The 13,722-nt window shown below is 39.9% G+C and overlaps 1 protein-coding gene across 2 annotated transcripts in view; it reads right to left on the reverse strand.

Moving 5' to 3' along the window:
* Positions 1 to 5,092, reverse strand: part of SETH1 (phosphatidylinositolglycan synthase family protein) — a 39,506-nt gene extending 34,414 nt beyond the window's left edge. The window contains exons 1-2 of one of the 2 annotated variants that reach the window (XM_087676060.1): positions 4,781 to 5,091; positions 3,541 to 4,678 (exon numbers count right to left, since the gene is read on the reverse strand). In XM_087676060.1, coding sequence (XP_087532186.1) covers positions 3,697 to 4,665 — 969 coding nt within the window. In that variant the 5' untranslated portion in view covers positions 4,666 to 4,678; positions 4,781 to 5,091 and the 3' untranslated portion in view covers positions 3,541 to 3,696. Of the gene's footprint in view, positions 1 to 3,540 lie in introns of those variants that run through there. The other variant, XM_087676061.1, reaches the window with a different exon arrangement.
* Positions 5,093 to 13,722: the final 8,630 nt, after the last annotated feature.

Here is a 13,722-nt window from a genome sequence, read left to right on the forward strand (position 1 = left end):
GATCCGAATTGGAAGGCCACTTCACACTTAGATTCTCCCGTGATGGATGCTTCCCGCTACCGTCAGTTGATTCGATCCTTGATTTGGCTTCTCAACAGTCGTGTTGATCTTTGTATTGCTGTGGATCTTTTGGCAAGGTTCATGACGAAACCCAAACAGGTGCATTGGGAGGCTGCCCTGAGAATTCTTCGGTATTTGAGGGGGACCAATGACTTAGGGATTTCTTATCCCGTAGGTACAAATGCTTCAAATCTGAATATAAAAAAAATTGCAGGTTGGAGTGACTCAGATTGGGCTGGCGATGTGGACCACCGACGGTCTACTACAGGCTATTGTTTTATCTTGGGTACAGGTGTTATCTCTTGGAGTAGCAAGAAGCAACCCACAGTAGCCCTTTCTTCTACTAAGGCAGAGTATCGATCTACGTCTTCCACTACATGTGAGGTTGTGTGGCTTCAGAGATTATTGGAGAAGCTTGGCTGCCCCCAAACTCATCCTACTCTACTGCAGTGCGACAATGAGAGTTACATTGCCTTGGTACGAAATCCTGTATTCCATGCCCGGACGAAGCACATTGAGATCCAATATCACTTCATTCGGGAGAAGCTTCTAGATGGGACCATTGATGTGGCGTATTGCAAGACGAAGGATAATCTTGCAGATTTGTTTACGAAGCCGCTTCCCTAGGCTCTTCTTAAGCAGCATTCTAGATCCCTCAGTCTGATGCCTCGTCCAGGATCTGAGAGGGGGTGTTAGCATTAGAGTCATCCCCTGGCAAGCTATGTTAGGGTTTCTGCACAGTTAAGGTTTGGTACAGCACACAGATTACAGAGCCACATCAGCAACAGACAGAGTACAGTGCCACATCAACACAATCAACCACGTCAACAGACTGCGCAGGTGCCACATAGCAGCCTGCAGTGCAATAGGACAGTATTTAGCATTATTTTATTGCAGTCGGCTGCATTTAATGCAGCCGACCTGTTTATTTTTATGCAGCCGACCTGTTTATTTTTATGCCTTTTATTTCTGCTTTATATAGCAGTCCTCCAGCACATTGTTGACACATTATTCAGTGATTTCAGATTCTGATCTTGAGATCTGTTGGCTCAAACAGACTGTGATCAGGCTAACGGGGCTAACGGGGATCGAGGTCATCAAGTCGGATACATACCCAAATATTTCCTCTACCCCCTTGTGTATTTCTGCACTCTTATACAGCATACTACACCGCAGATTTTCTGTGTTTACACTGTCTCCTTTTCTCTCTCTCCTCTCTATGTTCACTCAGAACAACCTAAAGTAGAAACAGTAGCACCTCTGAGTACATTAGGGCTTGTTGGCCATACCTTTGAACCCATGACAATTCCCCAAAAGCCTTTCACAACCGGTACATCTTTCATCATGTACAACCAAGCGGAGTAATTGCTACCATCCAACTTGTCATCGACACCAAAAAGAGTTCCGAACAACTCATTTTGATTATGTGCCATCTTTGCATACAAAGAATACACAAATGTAGCTAAGGCAACTACTCAGTTGTCTGAAAATGGACAAGGGAGCTGCTGCCCCAACATCTGTGCACGAAAAAAATGGCTAAAAAGTAAAATGAGATGAAAGAGAGCTTACAACCAATGCAAATGTCGACGAAGATGTTGTTCAATTGCACACATAAATATTTAGGGCAGTAAGCTGGAATTTGTCAAAATCCCTAAATTTTGCACATGAACATGTCAAATAAATTGCTGAATATGCACAAATTCGATGAAATCCACGCAATGGAGGATGAATCCAGTAAAACCCCTGAATTTTATGGTGGAAATTTCAAGAAACTGCAGAAATTTGGGGGGGTCGATCAAAAACCCCCAAATTTCCAAGCACCAAGCAAGTGAAACTAAACAATTCTTTGAAATTGAGGATGAGACAAGCAAGACGGATCAAAAATTGCAAAAAAATTTGGAAACCCCCAAAATTCAAAATTTAGGGTCTCTGTATTTTTAGGGTTTCTGAGATTTTCTATGCAGCAGAAAATGGCAGAGGCGAGCAAGACAAATGAGAAATTGCAAAATTGTGAAAATTAGGGTTTCTAAGTCTCTTTAGTAGATCTGCAAAAAATGGTGGGCAAGGGTGAAATGTTGCAGCTAAGGTGACAGTAGCTGTGGGGAGCAACACCATGAGGGACTCCACACATTGGAGTTGGTACAACAGAACTGATACAACAATGGCATTGAGGTCGGTGACACAATGGCTCTAATACCACTATTGGATCAAAGGACAGCTCAATATACAAGAAGTAGAGTAGAGAGTGAGAGTGAGAGTGAGAGGAGACATACAAAGAAGCATGCAAGAGTACTTGCAATAATATGAATCACAAGAATGAGAATACAACCCTAAGGTTATATAGACCTACATATTGAAGTGACACAAGGAAAAAACCCCTCCCACGCAAGAGGATAAAAAGTGCCGGTACTGTGTTTTACTACTCATGAGGCAATATGGCCCCCACCGCACGCTTGCAGAGATTGGACCCAAAGCAGGACAGACTTTACTTCGAGTCAACAATCAAAGTGCTATCACTCTTGCAAAGGACCACGTGTTTCATGCCCAATGTCATATTGAGGTTCAATGCCACTATGTTCAAGAGCATATCTTGGATTCCAAGCTCAACATGGTTTGTTATCCTACAGTGGAAAATGCAACAAATATCTTCACGATGCCTCTACCACAATCTTCCATGCTTCATCACATATACCTCCTTGGCCTTCAGCCACTCCCATGATTTGAGGGGGGGGTATTAGCATTCCATGTATTTATGCCTATCGTCTCCTGGTTGTAAGCTTAGTTAGGAGCTTTGATTGTCCATTGTACAGAAGGGAAAACAAAAAGGAGAGTAAGCACAAAGGACTATCCATATCTGGGAGTTCACAAGCATTTTGCAACATTCGAAACACCCTTAAAACACAATTAAGAAAGCTATTTACACAACGAGACCATTTGTGCCTGCCATAGTTGCATGGAGTTTTGGAAACAACAAAAGAAAAAAGGGCTTCAATGTCTGGAAACAGAGTTTTGACCTCGGTCCAGAAAGACATGATGGGAATCATAAATTTATGGCAGGTCTTAGGTGTACATGTGTACATTTGTAGTATAAGTAACCACTTTAGCCCTTAGATATTTAGATGCTTAAACTCTGAACATACAATCATTACACTCACTAACTGAGGGCTGAAAATGAAAAGTAACAAACTAATAATACACAATGGGCCAAAAAGGAAACGCAGATCAGGTAAAATTTAGAGGCTCTGCTCACACCCATCTGCCCCCCCCCCCTTACTCCCAGAAACCAAAACCAGAAAACTCAAACCCCCTCCCCCCGCCTGTGGAAACAAGGGCCAGTCCAGAACACTTTCATAGTTTCAGAAACTGTGTTGACAATTCAGTACCCAAAATACCACTTGGGGTAATTATAGTGCCTGTATGTATCATCCATAAGTTTGCAAAAACTACACGTTCCAGTTACAAACTTAAATAACCATTCTTACTCGAGCAAACATTATTCTGATTGAAGCATTTAAACAATGTGCAGGATAAGTTAAATCTATGGGCACTTACAAATTCAATATTTTTGCAACAACTTCAAAAATGGTCCATCTCATCAAAAGGATAGGGAATCATTTTCTTCAAAATCCTTGTAGGTCAATCAAGATCAAAACACAATTTGGCCTCATCCCATGGCCCATTGATCTCGAACTTATATTCCTGAATTCTAATAAGCCAATATGGGCATACAAACATTATGAATACTACAACTGCCACAAATAGAACTAATGCAAGCCGATTTAGTGGAAAAATCAAGCTCATGGTGACCACGATGAGCATGCATGAAAACCACAAATGCAGTTTGACAGAATACTGTTTGATGCAGTGAGTTACTAAAGGAAATAACAGGAAGAACTCAGATGAGAACAGCATGAGCGCAAAGACAAGAAGACCAGAAGGTAATCTGGATGCAATCAATACTGAGGCAACAATAGATGCATTGAGAGACACATTTCCACTCAAAGTTGCAGGCTTGTTGACTGATAACTTTCCTGGCAAATCATTGGATTTGGATCCCCTGACTGAAGAGGGGATTCTTGCTGCAGGAGGTGGCCTGATTGATGAGTCAGTGTAGTCATGGAAAAACAAGTGAACCATGAGGAGACAGACGGTCAGTGCCCAGATAGAATCTGAGCTGATGGACCTTGTAAGGGTCTGAAAAATGGGTGCCAGCACGTACAAACCACTCACAAAGTACGTGAAATAGAGCGCATACCGGTACAGTACTGCAAGCGAAATGCTTCCAGTAGTCAGCAGCAAAACCACAAAGCCAAGCAGTAGTAGGACTGTATCAAGGATCAACAACAGTGCCGCATCAAGAACTCCATTTAAGGAGTACGTCCAGACAGCGGCCACCATTGCGACCACGCAGACATACTGGGATATGGCCACTGAGTCTCGAACAGCGGTCCACGTGTCGCGCTTAACCACATTAGCATTCATCACCAGAGCCTCCAAGAAGGTAGAATCTGTGTGATTGTCCTCGAAGCCAGGCTGCATGCCGCCATACACGACTTTGTGCCATTTCACTGACCCACTCTGAGCGTGATAATCGTTTGCAGCCATGGCCTGATTGCATCTGTATAAATACAAGGATGGAATCTGTATTAATACAAGGATTCTTTATGCCCCTTTCTGAGCATGATAATAGTTTGCAGCAATGGCCAGATTGAAGGTGTACTATGCAAGGATTCTTAATGCTCCTGTTCGATGCGAATACCACCACGAAGGATTCTGCAACCTGCCCTTCAATGAGAATGCTGCCAGGACCATCACTTTACTGCCTCTCCCAGCATTCTCTGCAGATATCAGAGTCCTTTAGAAATCCACCTGTAGGTTCTCTGTCGCGGATCCGAGATCGGGATGCTCCGTCAGAACATCGACTGCTTTGTCAGATCAAAAGCTGAAAAAGTTCTGTGAATATTTTTTTTGTTAACGGAGCTTTTAAGGCTAAGTAGTTTGAGACATCAGTGTCTTAGCTTTTATCATAGAGAACCTGGTAGTCTTCGAAGATTTCCTATTATATTTAAACCTGGAAAGATGTTAGCTTGTGAAAAGAATTTCTGAACGCATTAACTTCTTCAAAATATGTATGTCCAAATCATTTGGTTTGCGAGTTTAAGAAGAGTCCACCTCAATTCGTTTGCATTGCCCTTTAGGGCATATGTTTATACAATGGTGCACTCACAAGGTAGTATGTGCCCAAAAAATTTACCCACTATGGACTTCAGTCAAGTGGCTCACTTCAAAGCTTATGTGCGTGAATATCTTGCTTTTAGAGAAAGAAGGCTTTATTTTAGAAAAATAAAGAAAAGGTTGTTCTATGTGTGTGTGTGGTAGTTTCAAAGTAATAATTTCATATGCGATGTCCTTGCACAATAGCTCATGGCCATGGTGTCCTTGCAGGCCAACTATTCGTCTAAGGGTTGTTTTTGCCCATCATCAGGCCCTTCCTCACGCTTGTAAGATCTCTCTCTCTCTCTCTCTCTCTCTCTCTCTCTCTCTCTCTCTCTCTCTCTCTTTGTGCACTTATGGGTACTCAGTCTTAGAGTAGTTTATGTTTCTCAATAATGTTTTTCCCAAACTATGCTTATCAATATATGTTTTTTGAGGTTTTTGGGGTGACAATGTGTCTTCTTTCTTGGGCTTAAATGTTCCAAAATTAGCCCATATAGAAATAATTTACATATTTTTGAAGGGAATGAGCCCTGAAGTGGAAGCATGAAGCTGAAGCGAGAGCTATGGTGGAAGGAGCAAGAGAGAGAGAGAGAGAGAGAGAGAGAGAGAGAGAGAGAGAGAGAGAGAGAAAGAGAGACACACACACACAAGATGTGGAAACTCCGACAGTAACAATGTATGACTGCCCTTCCCTTTATTCAAAAATCACTAAAAAAATAAAGAATAAAGTGACAGTGATGGGCATCTATCACCTATAGTGTATAGGTGTGCAAGTAACTAATATACGATGCAGGTACTATTAGTGTAACTAATACACGGGCGGTTAGACAAGTGCCTTTACCCCCAAACCTCCCACTTAAAGGCGAATGTGCCCTAGTAAAGAGAGAATAAGAAAAAAGTAACAAAGTATAAATGTACATAAGTACAATAGGATGAGGAAAGATGTAATCTCATCCAATATCCATCATCTTCCTTAAGGAAGGCAAAATGCTCTACTGAGAGACTTTTAGCAAGCAATCTATAGAATTTTGGTCAATTGACAAGCTTAATGGACTTGTCCTCAACAACCTCAATGTACTTCGTCTTCACATGGAATACCAAATTCTTGGCCAAATAGCACTCATGGAATTCAACTGCACTGTAGGGACCACATCAATAGTAATGTTGCTAAGGTCTGCTACCAAATGACCTGACCAAAGAGCCTCCTTGCAAGCCTTAGTGGTTGGATGTAGCATACCCTATCTCTATAGTGGATAGGGCTATGCATTTCTGCACCCTGGATATCCAAGAAAATTCACCTCCAGCAAAGGTGGACTTTCTATTGTCTGCATGTCTTGCATGATCAAAGTCAGTGTATCAAATGACTCTTGTATCCTAGCCATGCACATAGATGTTGTACCCTTCAGGTACCTTATGATACCCTTGATGATATTCCAATGCCATCTGCCAAGTGTAGTTATATAGCATGCCACAACTCCCACTGCAAATGCGATGTCAAGGATGGCTATCATGGCATACATCAAACTACCCACTATATATGCATAAGGGATCTTAGCCATCTCAACCTTTTACTCATCAAACTGGGGATAATCGGCCTAACTAACCTTCACATGAAAAGGTAAAGGACAGCCACTAGGCTTACCATCCTATAGATGAAATCACTTAAGGACCTTCTGGATGTATTCCTTCTATGATAAGCAAAGGAGCCCCTTGGAGCAATCATGTATAATGCAAATCCCAAGAATATGTGAGACTTGTCCCATGTCCTTCATCCAAAGCTCTTTTTGAGCTAAACTTTCAAGGCATCTAGCTCATTATAAGAACTCCCAACAACCAACATATCATCCATATAGAGGATCAAAATCATAAGGTTGCCATCACGAGTCTTCTTCATGGATAAACACTAATCCATATCATTGTAGGAATATCCCTATGAATGCATGAAAGCATCAAACTTGTGGTACCATTCCCTAGGTGCTTGCTTAAGACCATAAAGGCTCTTTCTCAATCAGCACACTAGGCGGTCCCTACTAAGTTCTGCAAAGCTCTTAAACTGCTCCATGTAAATCTCATATGCAAGTCTCCATGAAGAAAAGTCATCCTGACATCCATCTAATAAGGATCCAAGTCAAGCTGAGCAACCAAAGCCAGTACCAAATGTAGGGTAGTCATCTTCACAATAGGATAAAAGTCTACATCATGCATGCTCTTGCTTGAAACCCTTAGCAGTCAATCTGGCCTTGTATGTTGCTGGGGCGTCCAGGATACTTTTCAACTTATGCATCTACTTGTACGACAAAGCACGCTTTCCACTAAGTAAAAGAATCAAATCCCATGCATGATTTTTCTACAGCGAGTCATACTTTGACTACATGGTCCTCTTCCAAGAGTGACTATCACATTTGTGCATAGCCTCACTATAAGTAAGAGGCTCACCAACATCTACCACCATAACATAATCCATAGAGGGCCTGAACCGCACGGGTTGCCATCAATCTCTAGTAGACTGCCTCAAAATAAGCTATGGGGCATGTACATCATGTGGAGCATCAAGAACTTGGGCCATAAGAGCAGTAACCGCTATTGCAGGATGTCTAACTTAGTAGGAGACTCCTCCTAAAATATCACCTTACATACCTCAACAACATGCTTAAGTTACTTATGCATTTCCTCCTCATGGAAAATAATATCGTGGTTGTGAATAACCTTATAACCAAGAAATATACATTTCTTAAACTTAGGATTTAGCTTATTGTACTTGTCCTTGGAAACATGGCAAAAAGCCTCTCAACCAAAGACATGCAAATAAGCATACGAGCGGTGCGCATAAGATTTGGGCATGTCCTATTAAGCAGAAATAAGAAATCTTGGCTACATTTCAGTGTTGGCTTGCTTAAACGAAGGTAACAAAATACTTCGCGCCACCTAATGACTTAGAGGGCATGGGCCACATACATCTGAATGAACGAGAGCCAATAACTCACCCATGCGTGTTATACCAAACTTTTCATGTGTATTACGTGACTGCCAGCCATATAAACAATGATCACAAGACTCAAAGGACTTATAGTCAAGGTACAGAAGATATTGCAAACGGGTAAGCATTTTCATTCCTTTCAAGGACATATACCCAAGGTGACAATGATAAAGAGATACATGTGGAACTATATCCACTGCCAAAACATGGTCAATTGATCCAAATACAAGTAAGAGGTAGAGAGTATTGGACTTAGCACCACGTACAATGACAAGATTCCCACAAGTAATCTTCCATGATGAATCACCAAAAGAAACTACATACCTTGCATCATCCAAATTGTCAATAGAGATAAGGCTCTTTGTCAAAGTTGGTACATGATGTACATCATAAAGAGTAAACATGCTACATGGACCAAATTATAGCTAGACATCACTAATACTAACTATCTCTAATGCCAGGTCATTACCCAAACTGACAAATCCATTCAAACTACGAAAGGAGTGGAACTACTCTCTATAAGGGGTCACGTGAAAGGAAGCTTGTGAATCTATCAACTAACACTGAGTATACCCTGGCAAAGCATCAGTTAGTAGTGAGTATGAAATCATCATCACAATCAGTCTGCACAATATTAATCTCTTCAATTTTAACGTTGGACTTGCTAGGGACAATGTTGTGATCATCATTTTTGTCATGTAGCCTTTTTTTTTTTTTGCGCTTGTCCTACACATTTTATGGCATTGTGGCTGAATATGTCGTGTTTTCCCATAGTAATGACAAGTCAAAGAAGACTTATGTCCACTGGACTTACTGCAAGATTGTCCATATGATTGAGAATGAGACTGCTGAGAATCTCTCCCATGGTGGTCATTACCAATCCTGCCATTATTTCCTCTAATTGTTTAACTTCATCCCATCAGTAGGCATATTTACACACATAGCAGTACAAAATGTATCCCATGATTTAGGTAGTGTAACCAAGAAGAAGAAAGAGGGAAGATTACCCTTGAATTCAATCCCATGCGAAGACAAATGGATGAGAATAGAATGAAACTCATTTAAGTGGGTTGATATAGAAGTGACTTTCTTCATGCGAAGATTCATGAGTTGCTTCACCCAATACATCTGAGAAGTGGGGCTCTACTCATCATAGACATTGCAAATCTTATCCCATAAGTCCCATGCAAACTACTCATCAGAGACAACATAACTCATAAAATACGACTCTATTGATTAGGAAAAATGATTTAGCACAATACAACCTTCAACAAGGACCACAACACAACCCTTGCTATGTATGCACAACTCCCCTCAATAGTAATTACCAAAGGAATAACATAGCTCAAGATACAATAATGACATTTGCAATAACCGCCAAAGGAATAATATAGCTCAAGATACAATAATGGCAATTTTCAACGGCCAACTCTTTTTCCTCTCTAGACTCTCTCTCTCTATTCATTTTACATGCACACGTACACACATACACCTACACACACATACACACACACTCTCTCTCTCTCTCATCAAATGGATGAATTTCTACCTACATATTGGCACTGAGTGCAGAGAGATTGTCCATGTGGCTACCACTAAGTGCACATGGACAAGGGAGAGAGCAAAGAGATAGCCTTCTATGGGTATTGGCCTTGAGAGGTGATGTATCTACAAGCTCTCACACACACACACACACACACACACACACACACACACACAGAGAACATACCATGAAGCTCCTTGGTGTAAACTACATATCTTGGAACTCTACAATGTAGATGAGAACTTAGAAAGTGAGAGAAGATAACATAGATGAAGTAAAAGATTGCACTCATAATGACAGTGGCTAAATCTTGAAGTATGACAACTATTTTCAAAAGCCTCATGTTGATCGGCTGTTGTAGCTAGTTTTTAGGTTTAGATCTCTTGGGAGGTTCAGGAAGTCTCGAAGGCAATGCTTAAATGTTATATAGGATTGATTGATTACAACTTTAAAGATTTACTAGCATTCCATATGCATGGAAACCTAAGATGTGATTGCAAAGCGGCAAGTAAAGTTACCATGCAACTTCACTCAATAATCCATTTCTCCTCTTTCTCTCTCCCCTTTTTCCTCTCTATTTCTATTTTGTTTCTTCTCTCTCTCTCTCTCTCTCTCTCTCTCTCCCCAATTCCATGTGTTAATTGTTTTTTCTCCTTCTTTCTCTATTCACTTTTGATTTTAGTTTATTTTCTCTCATCTCCTTGTTCTCTCTCTCTCTCCCAATTCCCTATGTTAATTGTTTTTGTCCTTCTTTCTCTCTTCACTTTTTATTGTAGTTTATTTTCTCTCATCTCCTTGCTCTCTCTCTCTCTCTCTCTCTCTCTCTCATCAAATGTAAAACTAAAAATAAATTCTAAAATTTGTATATAAAATACTAGATATACATACAATCTCTTTTATGCATCAAACTTATAAATTTTATATATATACACAAACGTGGTACTAATTGGACCTCACAAAGTTTAAAGTTCAAGTCAAACTTTCCCCTCTCTCTCTCTCTCTTTCTCTCTCTCTCTCTCTCTCTCTATTTTTATAATTTTCTCTCCCTTCTCTCTCTTAAAAATTTCACTTTCCTCTCTCTCCCTTAATTTTTTCTTTCCTCTCCCTTCCTATAATTCCTCTCTCTCTCTCTCTCTCTCATGTCTTTTTCTCTTGCTTTCTCTTCTCACTTCTCTCTATTTTATTTCTTCTTACTTATCTTTCGTCTCCTCTCTCTCTCTCTCTCTCTCTCTCTCTCTCTCTCTCTCTCTCTCTCTCTCTCTCATATCTTCTTCTCTTGCTTTCTCTTCTCACTTCTCTCTATTTTATTTCTTCTTACTTATCTTTCGTCTCCTCTCTCTCTCTCACCTTTTTTCTCCCTCTCCCTCTTCTCTCCTTTTTCTCTCCCCCTCTCTCTCCTCTTTTTTATTTACCTTTCTCTCATTTCTTTTCTTGTTCTCTCTCCCCCTCTTTTTATTTTTATATTTTCTCTCTCCTACTTTTTCCTTCTCTCTCTCCAATATTTTTCTTCTCCTTTTTTCTCTATCTCTCTCTCTCATTACCTCTCATTTCTTTTGCCTCTTCTCTCTCTTCTCTTTTTTCTCTCTCTCCTCTTTTCCCCTCTCTCGCCTCTTTTTTCTTTTTTTTCTTCCTCTCACTCTCCCATTTTCTTCACTCCCCCTCTTTCCATGCTTTTTATTTTATCTCTCCTCTTTCATCATTGATTTTCTATGTCCTATCTTTTCATTCTCCCCCCTCTCTCTCTCTCTCTCTCTCTCTCTCTCTCTCTCTCAAGTCAAAAACTATGCCAAAAATATTTAAATTTAAAAATGACTTTTCTCTTTGCTCCTTTTTCTCCATTCTCCCTCATTTCTTCTTTATTCTTTTTTGTATTCTCTCTGTCTATTTGTGTCTCTCTCTCACCTTTTCTTCTCTCCCTTTCTCCCCATTTTTCTTCTTCTTCTTCTCTCTCTCTCTCTCTCATTCTTCTCTCTCCTCTCTTTTTCTTCTCTCTCCCTCTCCTCTTTTTTCTCCTTTTTCTTCTCTCTCTCTCTCTCTTTTAAATTTTATCTTTCCTCTCTCTATTCATATTCTATCTCTTCTTCCTCTTATTCATATCTCTCTTTTCTCTCTCTCTTAAATTTTTTTTAAAAATAAAAATATTTAATTAAAATAGAAGAAAAAGATAGAAAGAGAGATAATTTTAAATTAAAAAGTTCAAAAATATTTAATTTAAAGAAGGGGAGAGGAGAGAGAGGGAGGAAGAGAGATAGAGATAAATGTTTAATTAAAAGGAGAATAAGATTTTAAAAAGTTTTTGAAATATTTAATTAAAAGAGAGGAGAAAAGATTAAAAAAGAGAGAAGTTTAATTTAATTGAGAGAGAGAGAGAGAGAGAGAGAGAGAGAGAGAGAGAGAGAGAGAGAGCAAAATGATTAATTAAAAGGAAAGAAATAGACTTTTCATTTAATTAAAAACTTTAATTAAAAAAGGTAGAGGGAGCAGAGATAGAGAGCTAGCTCACACATGAGATAGAGGGGAGATTTAATTAAAAAGGGGAAGGCGGAAGAGAGAGGGAGAGATTACACATGAGAGAGAGGGGGTTTTAAATGAAAAGGGGAGGTTCAGGAAGCTCTCTGGAGATTTAGGGTCTCTCTTCTTTTCTTCTCTCCCTCCTCTCTCTCTTTCTCTCTCCTCCTCTCTCCTCTCTTTTCCTTCTCTCTCCTCCTCTTTATTCCTTTTCTTTTTCTTCTCTCTCTTACTTTAAATTTTTCTTTTCTCTTTCTCTCCTTTAAAATTTTATTATTCTCTCTCTCTCTCTCTCTCTTTGTGCTCAGATTCTCTCTCTTCTTCTTATTCTCTCTCTTTTTCTTCTCTCCCTGCTTTTCTTTCCTGTTGGGGGTAAAGGCACCTCCGCTGTCAAAGAGTTTACTGTTCATCATATAAATCATGGGATTCTTATGAACACAGAAGAACTTCACTAGGAGTTAAATGAGGAATTTGCATACAAAATTCAGACATTGTTACCCAATAACCAACTTAGTTACATAAGTTCTTTTGTATTTAGCATATAATTTTCAGTTATACCATGTATATTGATGAAAAATAAGTCTATGGGAACCTACAACTTGGTCAACTGGAAGTAATTGACAGTCTGCAGGATAAATCACATTGATTTAGGTGCAAAAATATGGTCAGAACTCAAGAAAATTGCCAAAAGTTGCAAAAAGTCCACTAGGTTCACAGGGGACCTAAAGTAATAGACTAAAGTGACCAGCAAGTGACCTGAGTAGGTCAAAAAGTGACCTGGGCCTGAGCAGGGAGCAGCCCACATTTTTCGGCGCAAAATGCGGGCTGCACAGCCTAAGCACAATTGGAGAAAGCTGAAGCTATGGTACATGCTTTGGAGCATGCAAACTAGAGATCAACAGGACCAGAAGGCTGAAGATGTAAACACGGTGAGAGCTCCACTTATCTGTGCATTTGGCCTGACGAAAATGCATGTTATAACAGTCTATAAAAGGGGAAAATCTGAGAGAAAAGTATTCAGCCTGCTCTTATGCACGACTTCTCTCATTTTGTCTACCTCATTCTTAGTCCAATGAAGCCCGACTTGTACCCAAGTACTTGAGTGACTTTGGGGCAAGCAAAGGGTGAGGATTTTGAAGGTGTATGGGCTGTTATGGGCTGAAATAACCAGTCATAAACAGGGCAGCCCATTGTTCTTGTCCATTTTTATGAGCAAACAAGAGATTTATGTGGTTGTAATGGAAGAAAATGACATCTTTTCATCAGGACTTTGTTCATTAATGATTAGAGGAGCTTCTTCATGAGTTTATACACTTATTTTGAGCTTGATTATGGGCTGGAATTTTCTGTTTTAAAACAGGGCTGAAGCTAAAATTATGCTCCTTCAATGCATTTCATGTACCATTGGCCCAAATCT

Source organism: Lygodium microphyllum, chromosome 4 (genome assembly GCF_053477565.2).
Source record: "Lygodium microphyllum isolate KBCC chromosome 4, Lygodium_microphyllum_v1.1.10, whole genome shotgun sequence".
Classification (NCBI taxonomy): Eukaryota; Viridiplantae; Streptophyta; class Polypodiopsida; order Schizaeales; family Lygodiaceae; genus Lygodium; species Lygodium microphyllum.